Source organism: Phalaenopsis equestris, unplaced genomic scaffold, assembly GCF_001263595.1.
Source record: "Phalaenopsis equestris unplaced genomic scaffold, ASM126359v1 Scaffold000787, whole genome shotgun sequence".
Classification (NCBI taxonomy): Eukaryota; Viridiplantae; Streptophyta; class Magnoliopsida; order Asparagales; family Orchidaceae; genus Phalaenopsis; species Phalaenopsis equestris.
Genome location: NW_018165227.1, coordinates 173,888 through 189,744, shown reverse-complemented (window position 1 = coordinate 189,744; position 15,857 = coordinate 173,888). Strand labels below are relative to the sequence as shown.

General features: G+C 33.6%; 1 protein-coding gene across 1 annotated transcript in view; it reads right to left on the bottom strand.

Moving 5' to 3' along the window:
- The window catches only part of LOC110031190 (probable serine/threonine-protein phosphatase 2A regulatory subunit B'' subunit TON2), a 90,357-nt gene extending 78,873 nt beyond the window's left edge, over positions 1-11,484 (bottom strand). Inside the window, exons 1-4 of the mRNA XM_020734276.1 lie at positions 11,430-11,484; positions 10,924-11,232; positions 3,184-3,275; positions 2,826-2,888 (exon numbers count right to left, since the gene is read on the bottom strand). Coding sequence (XP_020589935.1) covers positions 2,826-2,888; positions 3,184-3,275; positions 10,924-11,065 — 297 coding nt within the window. The 5' untranslated portion in view covers positions 11,066-11,232; positions 11,430-11,484. The remainder of the gene's footprint in view (positions 1-2,825; positions 2,889-3,183; positions 3,276-10,923; positions 11,233-11,429) is intronic.
- Positions 11,485-15,857: the final 4,373 nt, after the last annotated feature.

Here is a 15,857-nt window from a genome sequence, read left to right as displayed (position 1 = left end):
TAGGGAAAGCTCCAGAGGTGTGTCTATGGTAGAAATTCCCAATGGCGATGAAAACCTATTGGAAGTGGCCAACCTGGTAGGTGTTATCAATAAGGTAGGCAGCCTTGCCAAAGGATGTATGGATGCCAGTGGAAATGACAACAACCTTAACCTCCCCCTGTTTGCCGGTAGAACTAGAGAAGACCTCATCGCCAGGATTCTTAGTCACAAGAGGACTGATGTTGTAAGACTGCAGGAAATCAAGTCAAACTGTTGAAAACCAGAAAGTCGGACTGCTGGAAACTTGGACAACTGTTGGAAATCAACGAAGCCAGACTGCTAGAAACAAGAAAGCCTGGTTGCTGCAAGGAATGGGCCCCTAAAAAACAACGAAGTAAAGCAAGGGAGCTTATGGAATTGGCATCCAATTGATCCAATTTAACAGAAATATCCTCTAGTGAATTATGAGTCCCGATGCCTAATGAATCACCGCATTGAGCTCGATTGGTTTTAGAATTTAATCCTTTTATAGATAGCTTTTCATCTGTATCAACTAGAGATGAACTGCATGCGACCGAAGTATGGGTAACGAGAGACATGGATCCAGGAAGAATAGAAACCTTCCTGATGGTTGACTGAGTTGTTCCATTATAGCTAGAAACATCCGCAGATTCTTCAACCTTTTGCTTCTCATACTTCGCCAAACCATGGCCAAAGCCAAGATGGGGCTTGTTACTTGAAGCTCTATCATCTGACGACAAGTGAGATATAAAAGGAGATCTCGCAGGATACTCTTTCACATGGGGCAACGAAATCTCAAGACTGGCATTTTTAGCCATCGATCGACATATCTTTAACGTTTGCACACTTGACGGACGAGTCCACTTAAGAGGCTTCCAGCGGTCGGACCCAAAGAACGGTCTTGATCATATTTTGACCTCTGAGCAGTTAAGGGAGGAATGAGGTGCGACTAAGTACAGTTGCCACCAGATTCAAGAAAAGGCGATGGCGGAGAAGACACCTTACTTTCTTTGCTCTCGTTTCTTCCAGAAGACAACTTAAGGATGTCTTTTTCTGGCAAAGATCTGTCCCCAGATCGGGAAGGAGAGCAAACATGCCAGCTAGATTCTTCAGGATACAACAGCTAATACCCTCCGACCTACCAATAGTGACCTGTGAACGGCCCTTTAAGGAGACCCTAGGGAACTCCCACTGCCCATGGTAGGGTTCCCCTCCATCGTGACCTGTTTCAACTTGGAGGTGAGATGAAGCATTTCATGGCCAACTAGAAATTTTGGATCCACAAAATGAGAATCTCTCAGAAATGAAGAAGGAACTTTCAGTAATTGTGGGAAATCCCTCCACTCCCAATTTGGTGAAACCGAAGCAACACAGAAGTAAAAAAAAATTTGTCAGGCAACTCACTTGCACAAAGTTGAACCTCCAATCGACGTCTATATGGGCGGCAAGCATCCCCATGAATTGAAATCCAATTATGAGCCAAAACAACCCCTCAAAAGCCGAACGACGAAGGCGGCGCCGGCCTTTCGGAAATTCATGGCCTGATCCTTGTCTAGAATAGCACTTCAGGAATATTTCCAATAGCAGATCTTTCTAGCTGAAGGATCAATGAGCCCAAATGTTCGGCTCTTGTATCGGATGACAAAGCAGATACTGGCGCTGCTGATGATGATGATTGAGGGATTGCACGCTGCTTTAGATGCTTCTGCAGCAAATATCCGGGCAACATGAAGAAAAGTTTGGAGAAAGAGATATGGGCCTCCAAGCAGTTAGAACTTTCTTAGCAAGGAGTAGTGGGCCTGCAGCAAGGAGTAGCTAGCTTGCAGCAAGGAGATGCAGTTGCAGGGAGATGAGGAGAGTCGGGTCTGCAAGGAAGAGTTGGTTCTGAGGAAATCCTGTAAGGAAAATCCGGCAAGTAGAAGGAGTCAGTGGCTAGAAAAAAATAGTAGTAGGCGGCCTACTGGAGGTTCCGGTTGTTACAGCCTGCAAAGTGAGGAGTTTCGATGGCTAGGACCTACAGGGAGAGAGTTTCGATGGCTAGGCCTGCAAGGAGAGGAAGTTTAAGTGGTAAAAAAACTGAAAAAACAAGGCCGAAGAAAGGCCTGCAGCAAGGCAAAGATTGTCGATTGTAGAGAATAAAAAGTTTTCTGATGGTAGGAGACCCTAAGGTTTTTTCGAGGCTTTGATATCATGTTGAATTCAGAATAATATGGAATAAAGCAAAATTCAATATTTTTCAATGATATAAAAGGAGGTATAAATAATTCTTACATGAATCACAGAATATGAAAGATAATAAAAGGAAATAACAAGAAAATGAAAGATATATCAGCTAATATCTCCAATAATCAAATCATATTAATTACTTGGAGATAAATGGAATAACATAAAATAGAAAAACCTAAAATAGGAAAGAAAATAATTCCTAATCTAAGGAAATAAATATAAACTAGGAAAGAAAATAACTTCTTAATCCAAGAAAATAATTTATTCCTCATAATTTCTCACGAGAATAAATTATTTCCTAATATAACTCCTAAAAGTATATGTAATAAGTAAAGTTTAGGTGTTAGATATGTTCATACATAAGAATTGAGTGACATATATGTAAACGCCCCAATTAAAAGATACTTGTGCAAAAAAATGAGAAACAAAAGGGCAAATATTCAGAAAGTAGAAACAATTCAATTTGGCAATCATGATTGAATAACAGAAGATAAAAAAAAAAATAAAGAGTTAAGTTTATTCTAATACAGCAAGTAAAATTCTAAATCAAGCACTAGTGAAAAATGGCATAACTATCATTAAGCCAGGTAAGTTCACACCTTTAAAAATCTATATTTTGCTAATCTTTGAACTCTTTGGCTGATTGAGCCTTCTTCAGGTTTCTGTTCACAAAATAAAGAAATAAAATATTATCTTGAGATGGATTCCAAAAAAGAAACTATTGAACAGAAAATTTAGAAGCAGGCCTTATTCCAAAACACATTTAAATAAGAAATTGCTCTTTTAAGGAGAATCAAAGAGACTTATTCCTCATTAAATACCAGTAGGAGTTAGTAGATTGGAGGGGTAAGATATATCAAGCAAATGGCTTGCAAACGCCACCCTAATCAACTATGAAGCACAAATTAAACATTACAGTGCAGGAGAAACAACAAAAAGAATCACTCGTCAGCATGCCTTTTTGTAGAAACTAGGTATTGTGCCTGCTTCAGCATTTTGCTTCTGCCGTTCTTTAAAGATATCAAGCAATATCCTTTTTGTTTCAAGCTCTACAAATCAAAAAAGAACATGTTAGTTCAAATGAGGAAAGGCTGTATTAATTGATAGAATTTATGTAACAATTTGATAGAATATGCCTTGCAGTGCATTGCACTAAAACATGTTAATGTTGCACCTATCAGGGTTTGCTCAAAAATTCAATCTTGTTGAGTTCTTTATATTCCAATCTACTCAAAATTGAAGTTTCATAATCATAAAAGTTATTTGTTAGAGCCACAAAAGAGCTATTGTTTTGTGCCCACTTGTTCATGTATTTTCGATGCAAAAGGCTCATACCAGCTGCATGGTTTGGAGAAGACGATGAGCCCATGCACGCAACCTTAACATTGCGTAGATAGAGAGGTTGTTTTGTTTATTTGAAGTAATAGCCTCTATATCACAATGGCAGTAACCCGACTACTGGTTAAAAGTGAATATCAGTTTATATCTTCTATATAATTTCAAAATCCTAAGCCAAGAATTTCCACCAATCACCAAAATTCCTTTAGCATATTGATTGGTAGCTTATAGATTGATGACATATATATAAAATCAGGTCCCAGTCTTACACCTATTGACATTGACTCCATATTAAACAAAAGGGGCATTCACACACATTGCACACAATTCTTATGTATTTACATATCTCACACCTAAACTTTCATAATTACACGCAGCACTCAAATCTTAATTATCACATCAAAAATAGCACAAATAGCACCATTATCACTTCTTAAAAGCAAAATACACAGTTTCAAGCAGTAGTTTAATGCGCCAAAGTGCTATGTATGTAAATATGAAAGTTTAGGTTGGAGATATGTAAATACAGAACAATTGTGTGATGATTATAAAATTTTTTCTAAACAATTACAGTGCATTGTCAAAAAAACATCGTTCATTCAAATATAAATAAATGCATATATGTTATACATATATACATCCATAAATACATATGTGATATGTGGAATATAGATATCCATACACGTGAGATTCCAATCTACAACTAGCTTTTTGCTTGCATGAGAAGACAATTTGTCACAAATGCTGAAGAAACAAAGTTGAATGATTAAAGGATGTAAGAAACAAGAGTATGGGAGGTGAAATATTGTTCTGCTACATTCAAGTAGCAAAAGAAAAGAAGAGAAAAACATTCTATCAAGCATCCAATTAATACACTGACATCAATTAATAATCTCAACAGTTAACATAGAAAATTTTCAAAATAAACCAAATCCAACCTGGCCAAAACATCAAAATTAAAGCCAGCACCTTCTAGTTAAGCAATTAGAGATGCCCTAAAAGTCGAAAACTATTCTTATCGTATCATTATCATCATCACCACTAACTTTAGCCAATTTTTAAAAACTGAATGTATTAAATAAAACATTTAACATTATACAAAGTAGAGTTCAATCACCGAGAGACGGGGATTAAGCCTAGTAAATTTTTCAAAGGGGCATTTATATACGTGGCATACAATTATTATGTATTTACATATCTCACAGATAAACTTCCATATTTACACACATAGCACTCAAATATTTAATATCACATAAAAAATAGCACTATTCACACTTTTCAAAAATGAAATACACATTTTCATGCATAGGTTTAAAGCATCATAGTGCTGTGCCTGTAAATAAATAAAAATTGCATAATGTCAGATTTTTAATTTTAATACTTTGGAAAAAAGATACATAAATAATTGAAATATAGAAAGAATTGAGTAATTATTTGCTCATTTTTCCACAAGTTCTCCATTCTCAAAGCTTTCATATTCAAGGAATGTAATTAGTCTGAGGTGTTGAAATTTCACTTTTAGGAATGAACGTTGTTTCATCGATGTAATCATCCTTCAGGACTTCACCAAGCAACAAATAATAAGCAAAGAAGAAACTAACAAATAAAGCTTCAAATTACATGCAAAGAGCTTATGGAACCAAAGAAAAATGAAATTATATAGGTAGGAACTGCATCATAATATAATAATTGACATGATATTATTATATGCAGAGAGCTTATGGAACCAATAGGAAATTATCAAGATTAGAAAATTAGGTCTTGTGGGCTTGTGATAGACTTATGCAAACTCTTAGGTTCAAGAACAAAAGATTTCTATGGATGAATCACCCAAGATAAATGCAAGGCCCCTATCTATATGAAATCAAATAGTATGGAGAGAAGTATAGTACCATGAAATGTAGCCACTCTAAACTTTATCTAAGTATTTTTAACATACAAAACCTTTCCTCTTTTATTGAGAGTTCATGTAGGAAAAAGAAGTCAAGCTTGTACAGCTAAATGAGGGAGGTCAATGGTGATTGAATTAGCCAAAGTGATCAACAGCAAAGTTAAAGAAAGTGAGTTAGCTAAAAGGTGTTTTCAATCACTCAATGCTGAGAAAAAATAGGGATATTTGCCCAAAATACTGATAGATAGTCATAGGATTTTATGGTGATGAGATGTAAGAGAAATAGAAACTTCCCTATGGAGCTAGATATGAATAGGAAAAACTTGATTGCCTCAATCTTCAAAAGAACTTGTTGTCATTTTGAAGGTCTCCTATTTAAATAAATATAGGAACCAAATTCAAGTTTGATCCTAATCTAATTGAACCAAAATAAGAAATTATCCTGATTATACCAAAAAAACATTCAATCACTGTCATTGCCAAGTCCCAAGCTCCGGATGTAAAAAGTGGAGAGTTGCATTAGGTAGTTAACAACCAGCGTAAAATTTATCGGAAAATCATAACATAAATCCTTTTCATCATTATGTAAATGCTAGGGCTTCCACTAGAAGCAAAGCGTTGTATGGTCTAAATACAGTGAAAATGTGTGCAAGGGTCACTAACTGATGTCAGGATGTGGTGTCAGGATCAAGGGTTCTCACATTATGAACGGATGTGGATAAAAAAATTAGTTTATGAAACTAATATTAGGATAAGATCTTGGAATATAGGTAAACTCATGGAATTAATTGATATTATGATTCAGAGAAAGATAAATATTTTATGTATTCAAGAATCTAGATGGGTTGGATAAAAAGATAAGGAGATTGATAGTTTAGGTTTTGAATTTTAATATTCAGGTAAAGTCGCACTAGAGATGGTGTAGGTGTAATTAAAGAAAAGAGTTTGAAAGATAATGTTATAAAATTAATAGAATTGGAGATATAATTATAGCCCTTAAGATTAATTATAGCCCTTGGAGATATAATTATAGCCCTTAAGATTGTTGTTGATAGTAAGATTTTTAATATTATAAGAGCATATGCTTCCCAAGTAGGTTTAGATATAGGTTTCAAAAAAAACTCTAGAATGGTTATAAGAATTAATACAAGTGATAACTCGTGAAAAAAGAATTTTTATTGGAGAAAATTTAAATGGACATGTTGGTATAGTGATGTAAAATTTTAGAAATATTCATGATTGCTATGGTTTTGGAGTGATTAATGAAGAAGGTAGAGTCATATTAAATTTTGTTTTACCGTATGATTTTGTTATTGTTAATATTTTATTCAAAAAAAGTGATGAGCATATTATTACTTATAAGAATGGATCTAATAAAACACAAATTGATTATTTTCTTATGAGAAGATGGGATCGTCGAGAATGTAAAAATTGTAAAGTTATCATAAGTGAGAATTTAAATGCCTAACATCGATTATTAGTTCTGAATTTTAAGAAAAAAATTTCTAAAATAAAGAATACAAGAAATTATTGTCATAGAAATAAATGGGGGCACCTAAAAAACACAAATAAAATTATTTTTATGAGTAAACTTCAAGATTTCGAGATTTGAGATGTTCATGAAAAAGCAATTTATATGTGGGATAAAGTAACAAACACTATCAAACAAGCGGCAAAAGATGTACTTGAAGAATCAAAATAAAAAATTCACAAAAATAAAAATAGTTCGTGGAGGAATAAAAATGTGCAAGAATAGATAAAATTGAAGTTATGCTATAAAAATTAGTTTCAATGTAAAAGCTTATAGAACTGGAAAAAATATAAAAAGACCTATTATGAGGCTAAGAGAACAATCTGTAACGCTAAAAATTCTGCATTTAGTGATCTTTATAACAGGTTAGATACTGAAGATGGTGAAAAATATATGTATTAATTAGTCAAAAAAAAAGAGAGAAGAAAAGTAAAAATTTGAGTCAATTAAAGTATATTAAGATGAAAATCAAAAAATGTTTTTCTTAGAAAAATATATTCACCAAAGGTGGATGAGTTATTTTGATAAACTTTTCAATGAGGTTTCTAATAATACGATCGAATTTTATGATCTTAATATCGTTAAGAATAATAAAATATCTCATTTTTACCATCGTATTAGTAAAAAAAGAAGTTGAGGAGGCTTTAAAGAAAACTATGAGCGGAAAGTTTGTAAAACCTAATGATATTCCAATTTAAGTGTAGAAATATTTAGGAGATTTACGAATTTCTTGGCTTACTAAACTCTTTAATATTTTTTAAAAACTAAAACGATGCATGAGGAGTGGAAGAAGAGTATTTTGGTCCACATTTTTAAAATTAAAGGGATGCATAAGAGTGTGCAATTTATAGAGGAACTAATTGATATGTCACACTTTAAACTATGAGAGAGGGCAAATGAACATAGGTTAAAACGTATTATAACAATTTCTCATAATCAATTTGGATTTATGTCGGGCGGGCCTACTATGGAAGCTATACATTTATTGAGAGGTTTGATGAAGAAGTGTAGAGAAAATAAGAAGGATCTACATATGATTTTTATTGATTTAGAAACAACTTATGATAAGGTTCCACGAGATATCCTTTGGAGAGTCCTAAAGAAGAAATGTGTTGATATGACTTATATTCAAATCATCAAAAATATGTATACTAGAGCTGTTACTTGCATTCGAACAGAAGAAGGATTGACCAATTATTTTCATATTTTAGTCGGATTACATCAGATCGGCTTTAAGCCCGTATCTTTTTGCTTTAGTTATGGATGTTCTTATTGGACATTTACAGAAGGATGTACCTTAGTGTATGTTTTTCGCCGATGATAACCTTTTTGTGGATAAGACTAGAGAAAGAGCTCAGGAAAAACTTGAATTATGGAGGTATACATTGAAGTCTAAAGGACTTCGCTTGATTAGAACTAAAACTAAACACATAAAATGTAGTTTTAGTAGTAGAAGCTTTCGTGACAGAGTTGTAACTAAGGGTGTGAAATTATTAAAAGATGTGAGTGTTTTAAGTATCTCGGGTTTATTGTTCAAAGTGATGGTGATATAGATGAGGATGTTATTAGTAGAACTCAAGTTGGTTGGTTTAAGCGGAGGAATGTTTTGGGTCTATTGTGTGATAGAAAAGTACTGCTTAGACTAAAAGAAAATTTTATAAGATCATGACGAGACCTGCAATGATCTATGGCACAGAATGTTGGCCTTTAAAAGAGAAAGATAAATTAAGTTAAGTGTTGTCGAGATGAGAATGCTTAGGTGGATGAGTGGTTTCACACTTAAAGACAAAATGCAAAATGAATATATCCGTGAAAGGGTCGGTGTAGCTCTTGTGGGGGACAAAATTAGAAAGAGTCATTTTAGATAGTTTGGTCACATTAAACGTTAACCATCTGATGATCAGTTTAGGAAAGTAGAAGTTTTAGATTCGACTTATGTTAAGAAAGGCAGAGGTAGATCTAGAAAAACTTAGGCATGTTGTATAAGAAATGATCTTAATTTATTAGAATTAAATGAAACTATGACATTCAATAGAACGCAATGGAGAACAAGGATTCATGTAACCGACCCCACTTGGTGGGATAAAGGCTTGTTGTTGTTCTATCCCAATAAACATTCAATTAAATGCATTTAAAAATAATCCAATATAGCAGTTCCTAATTTTTAATTAAGTCATATTTTGGTTGAAATTTTTAGTTCTGCAGTTTTGAATTAACCACTTGAATTCAAAATTCATGTAAAATTTTTGCAATTAAATTGTTAAATGTTTTATGCGCACTTGCCCGTATGTTGGTTTTTTAACAAAGTAGCTTTAGATTATGTTGAATCAAAAAACAACTAGGGTTATTTTAGCTTATTGATCATAGATTTCCCTTCACAAGCCTCCCAATAAAAAGTAAAAGTTTCACCTCATATGCTTTGGGGCACCATCAAACAATTGGGACATCCACCTAACAAGACCAACACTCCCCACCACCCGCACACCTATCCATTCTCTTCTAACCATAAAGTGAGCCTAGAAAATCCCTATTAAAACAATGGCTTTACATCAACCATAAGTGGTGGGCATTACGAATACTCCTTTATTTCCAAGTAAGTAATAGATGAGTTGCTAAATCTATTTTATTTTTTTACACAAATTTAAATCACATTATTTTTTTCAATCCCATTTCCACCCAAATCCATCCACATTGAGTGTATAATTTATTAGTGCATCCTATACCCTCTAATGTGCATTTAATGGGTAAAAAACATACAACAAATAGTGCACACTAAGACTTCCTTTGATATGCTTCTTTGCTCCATTTTTTTGTTGGAGCTTCTCAAAAGCTGATTTCAGCCATGGTTTTCGTTCTATTTTATTCATAAGTGGCTATTTTGAAACAAATTTTGTGGGAAGCAAAAGAAAAAGGCCCAATTTTTTATCCAAAATGTCGATGCTTTTTACTGGTCTGCCAAAAAATAGATGAAAAGGAGAAACCAGAGCAAACCTGTCCTAAGAACTGGTAAGTCCAGTGAAAACCTAACAACCATGCACTCTCGGTATGATTAAAGCTCTATGTAAAAAACAACAATGATGCAAGGGGGCACTGTAATTGACAATTTCTTGATAGAGTAATCCTTGCAGCCCTTTGCGGATGATCATGGATGTTTTTAGATTGGCTAAATCCTTATATGTTTTTTTTTTTTATATTGCAGTGCTTCTTTCAACTGAGAGATAACAGTGACCAATTCAAAGCAAAAGCATTAGAAGCAAGGAGCATTAACATACAAACCACCCAACTCCTATGTATTTACATATATATAACACCTAAATTTTACATTTTACATCTATACCACTCAAATCTTTCATATCACCTCTAAAATACCACCATTTTAACTTTTAAAAAGTGAAATACACCTTCTCATGTATAGCTAAGCATGTATGTATGTAAAAATTGAACTACAGGCATAAAAAATGTAAATACATACGAATTGAGTGGTGTGTATGTAAATCTTCCTACAAACAGTAGCTAGCGATACAAAATGATAGGCCAACAGAAATTTTCTCGAGGCCCCTTTCCGGACAGAAAGGGAAGCGTGCCATAGTGCGAAGATCTCAGCTTCTTAAAATTTCAGCATATCAAGTGCACCTCTTAAACTACCCAAGCCCCGGTAAAACATATAGCACTTAAGGAAATAGAACTTATTGGAGCAAAAAAAAGATAGGAGAACCTCTGCAACTTGCATTATCATCAATTCCGTACCCTACAACCTAAGCAACCTCCATCTGTAGCATCAAAATACCAAAAACAATATCTTAAACACCCTGAAGAGATCTCGTAGAAATGTTAAAATCTCCAGTTTCAGAAACTCCCACCAAATTAATCCCGATTCAACCATAATGTCGCAAAAGAAAGAGAAGGAGAGGGAGAAGAAGAGAGAGTACGGTCTGACCCATTCGTGCCTCGGAGCCTAAGCCAGCCCCCGATCCGATGTACCTACGGAGGTTTCGAACCCACGGCATGGAAGAAGCCGGCGGGATCTTCTTGGGCACCGCGTCCGGTACAACCTCGCCGTCGCTTGTGGCGCTGTACATCTCCGGGGACAACCTCCGCAATTGCTCAGGCTGCAGTCCAAAGGGGATGCCACTACCAAAGGGACGCTTAAGTAGGCAGATAAAAACACCTGGTTCGCCGGCGACAGAACTCCGGCTCTTTGGCACCTTCGGAGCAGCAGATCGGAATGGAAAATGGGGAGCCCAACGAAAAATTATTCCATGCGGATCGGCCGGACCGTAAGTAAATCTGATGTATTTCGGTGGGCCCCACCTAAAATTTTTTATTTTTTTTTTAAAAACGGAAATAATCCTGACCGTAGATCACCGTGATCTACGGCCAGGATCGAACACCGCATGCAGAGATGCATGCGGTGTCCGCACGCTGGAAAATGGGGAGCCCAACAGGGCACAAAAATGAAACCCCTCACCGGTCCCGACCCTCCCACATAGCGATGTAAGAAAATAAATTATTCAACCAGCATTTAAGAAAAAAAAAAAAACCACACGAAATTCCTTAAACATTTACATATTTATAAATAAAAAAAAAATTTGCGTACCTCAGTGAGATTATTCAGATAGTATTGAGGGTTATATCCACGTTATATCTCTTGTAATCTCTTTGTAACATACCTGTAACTTCTAGTAAATTCCGCTCATCTATTTTCATATATTTGTAGGTTACAGGTATGTTACATGGAGTATAACACAGATATAAACTCTCAATACCCTCCAAATAATATCTCTGACATACGCAGTGCTGCGTACGTCTTACGTATGCAAATTTTTCTCCTACTAACAACACTTTGTTTTTAATTCTCATCGAATTAAACATATCAATTAATAGCCACCAATTAATACCAAACAATCTTGATGACTTTTATTAATTATTATGTAGCGAAGAGAATAACGTTGTTGAAATTGCTAAAGAGCACTCTACATCTCAAGTAGCATTTCTCTCACTTGAAGAAAAATGTATAATCCAACTACGAAGGTCGTGGCATAACTCAAGTGCATCCTTTTATACGAAGAAACTTCGTGGCATAACTCAAGTGCATCCTTTTATACGAAGCACCACTAACTCCAAATAGGTGCACAATGAAGATCATCCCAATCCACGCATTATCAGATATGCCACAAACTTAGACATTCAAACTTTCATTTGTTAGCACTGATCCAATATGAGTTAGGTCTAATATCAAGTGTTTTGATTATTCTCAAATTTCTTGTTTTAAATTATCATCCGAGTAATTTAAAAACGTCTTTTTGCATTAAGAGATACTATTATTTGATTAAACTTAAGAATTTGAGAATTGCAAATTATGATTTATTGTGTTTCCATGCATCACATTATAAGTTTGAATCAATAAAGCCCAGCAATGAGAATCCAAGCATTAAATTTCTTAGCAAAGTCTATGGTTGCATTATCATGTCAGCCCAAAAAAAACATAATAAATAAATAAATAAATGATGAAATGAGAATCCATTTCAATGGGCAAGGCTAGAAGAGAGCTGCCCTTTTACAAAGCCTGAGAACAAATGAGCTCAAGGCCTCAAATTATTCACAACTTGGCCTCAAATTTATGTTAAAAGGCTGAAGCCAATACTATGTTCTTTGCCTTCTATTCTAACAAAATTTACATACAGAAAAAAACTATGAATCTTATAAAAGTAAATCTTATAACAAGGCTTAAAAGTGTCCCTTATTAATCCTTCTATATCATTCATGTTTGGTTTTTCTGCTTGAATTTGCAATTGTTGAATATCAAACATGTTGTGTATTATTTAATATTCTGCAACTTCACTCATAGTTTTATACTCTTCCTCATGTCGGTTCCACACAACATAACCGAGAAAATTTCCTCTGGAGATTAAATGATCTTTGACATATTTCATAATATAGAAAAATCTGTTAATTTGCAATTTTTGAATATTAAACATGTTATTTTTAGTTTCAATGAAATTTAAAATTATTGCATCAGAGTTGTATAACCCAATATATTTTCAAATTAACCTAGATAAATCATACAATCTGAAAAAAAAAACCATGCATCACAATTAATTGAGCCTTCATGTTTAATAAAATAAGGTAGCACGTGATGAGATCATGTTTCTTTTCAATATTTTGATTTAAATGCAAATATTTAAAGTTTTGAAGCTCTGTTTGATCAAATGGGTTCAAATCACATTGGCTGGATATGACATGATTGAGACTAAAATTTATCTTTACTCTGCTTTGTTCATCAAGCATCAAGCAAGGTATTTCAAATAAGTTTTTTTTTTTTGGTAATTTTTCTGATCTACATTGTTTTCCAACATTGGCTATTAAATATTTTTTGTAATTTTTATGATCTACATTGTTTTCCAACATTGGCTATTAAATATATTTTTTTTGTCTTATATATTACTTTTTTTTTGTATAATTCTTCATAATTGCCGACAATTGTTCTCCTTTCATTTTATATTTATTAAATTAAGTTTAAATTTTTTTTAAAAAAAAAATCTATGAGCTAGATCAATTTAAGCTATGCATCAAACTTTGGAAAAAAAGAAGTGGGCATTAAGCCAACTAAACAACATATTATGACAAATAAGAGTTGTAATATGAGGCCTTCTTGTAGGAGTGGAGCAAGTTTAGTTTCCTCTATGGGTTTGGGTAGGAGCAGAGCAAGAGTAGGAGAAGGGGGAAGGTTCAAAGTATATAATATGGCGATCTCATCATTAAGGGGAAAAGATCAAAGTATATAATCTGGTGATCTCGTCGTTAAGGGGAAAAGATCAAAGTATATAATCCAGTGATTCTGTCGTTAAGGGGAAAAGAATAAAGTATATAATCCAACGATCTCGTCGGTGCACTGCCAATGACAATCTTGTCATTGCCTTCCCATAGTTAACCCTAAAGACGATGGGGTACGATGAGAGTCGTTCAGTCACCAATAGAAAGTGTTGTCTAGGTGAAATCTGAGAGGGTCGGGAGTGTAGGCTAGGTAGAGAGGAATGGCGGGGAAATAGGGCGGGATAAATTAGTGTGTAAGAGAAAAAAATTTAAATGAAATATTTTTGTGCATTGTTTTAGGTATCTTTCATAGCACTCATAAAAGGTGTTGTCAAATATGCATTGTTTATTGACCCAACCCGCACTTACACATATTTTTAATCTCCTTAATTATGCCAAAAAATATATCTCAATTTATATCTAGTGGCTAGTGTGAACACTTGCAATGATTTATGAATTATATAATAGATTTTCACACTAGGTATACTATGCAAGTATATGTATCGTTTCAAGTATTATTGAATTTTTTTTATAAACCCCAGTATCGATCTCATGTGGAATGCGATAACTCTTAAAATCAACTTATAGAAATTTTATTTAAATTGCAAATTAAAAAGGTAAAATATTTAAAATGACATGTTTACTAAAAATTACTACTAAAGCTAAATAGAAAGTAACAACTAAATGTAAAAGCTTAGCAAAATATAACAACGAGTTTGGATATTATGAAAAATATTTCCCCTTGTAAATAGATTTTAATCTATGTAGGATTCACATGATTTAAGACAAAATTGAGGAATTGTGACAAATAGAAGCATACCTTATTCTTTACCTCCTCTCGGTGCTAGTAAAGAACATTAGCTAACTTAAGGTCGATTCCTTGACATCTCGACTCCACATGAGCGTTATCTAGCCTCTCACCTCTAGATGCCTCTAGCCTTTGCCATCGTAATGATCGAATCCCAGTGTCAGGGTACTAAAAATTAAGCCAAATTAATAAGAATCTAGCATGTCACTTGATCCTGAAATTCTTTATATGTCAATGTGATGTATGCGATTAAATTCTTAATTTTTCCTTATTTATAATTCTTACTTTGCAATGGTGGCAAAAACTTGATCACTAGCAATAATTAGACACAAACTTGACTTCGAAGCAAATAAGAATACAATTATTATATTTTAATATGGGATACTACGCAAGTATATGTATTGTTATCATGTAATATATGACATTTTGATTGGGCCCCAAATATCGTACCCACATGGATAACTACAATATGGAACTTCAAATCACGAGAAATTAGATAACAAATTCTACTTAGCAAAATATTCTTACTCAAACTCTAGATGTTATAATATGAATGAAATTTTGATTCTTTTTGTAATTTTTCATAATTGAAAATAAAGTAAACAACTAACTAAACTTAACTAAATACTTTTAAAGTGAAAGCAATATAAATAAAATAATTTTTCTTTATCATGAATTAGTAATAAGTATAAGAATTTTGTTATGAAAGTATTCTAATTGTGCTGTGTCAAATAGGAGCGATAATACTCTTTACTCTTACTAGAGATACTATAAAGAACATTGACTAATTTAAAGTTTAAATAGTCTTGAAGACGGGTTAGGTAAGGAAGATACTAGCTCTCACTCTAGAGTTCCCTCTTCTCCCTCCACCTGAGAGCTAACATCTCGTACCAAAACCTAAAACTATAAATCAAACTGGGGGTTTTAGACAGTCAATCTAAAGTCCTCTAATTCTACACCCTTAAAAGTTTATTTTCCTATTTATTTGCACTCAATCATATGAATTACATTCTCATCTAAACAATTTCATGTGATTCTTATCATTTATTGACTGAGACAATACTATATCAGATCTTACATGTTCTCACAACAGGTATTAACATCTTAATTGACTAAATCAAGAAGCAAATGAAGTACAAGTTTAAAATCATCACAACTTCTTCCAACATTAAAGACTAATACTTCACACAACTTCCATCCAATACTTAATCACTTATCATTTTAAGAAAAAAGATAAATAAAACTACTTA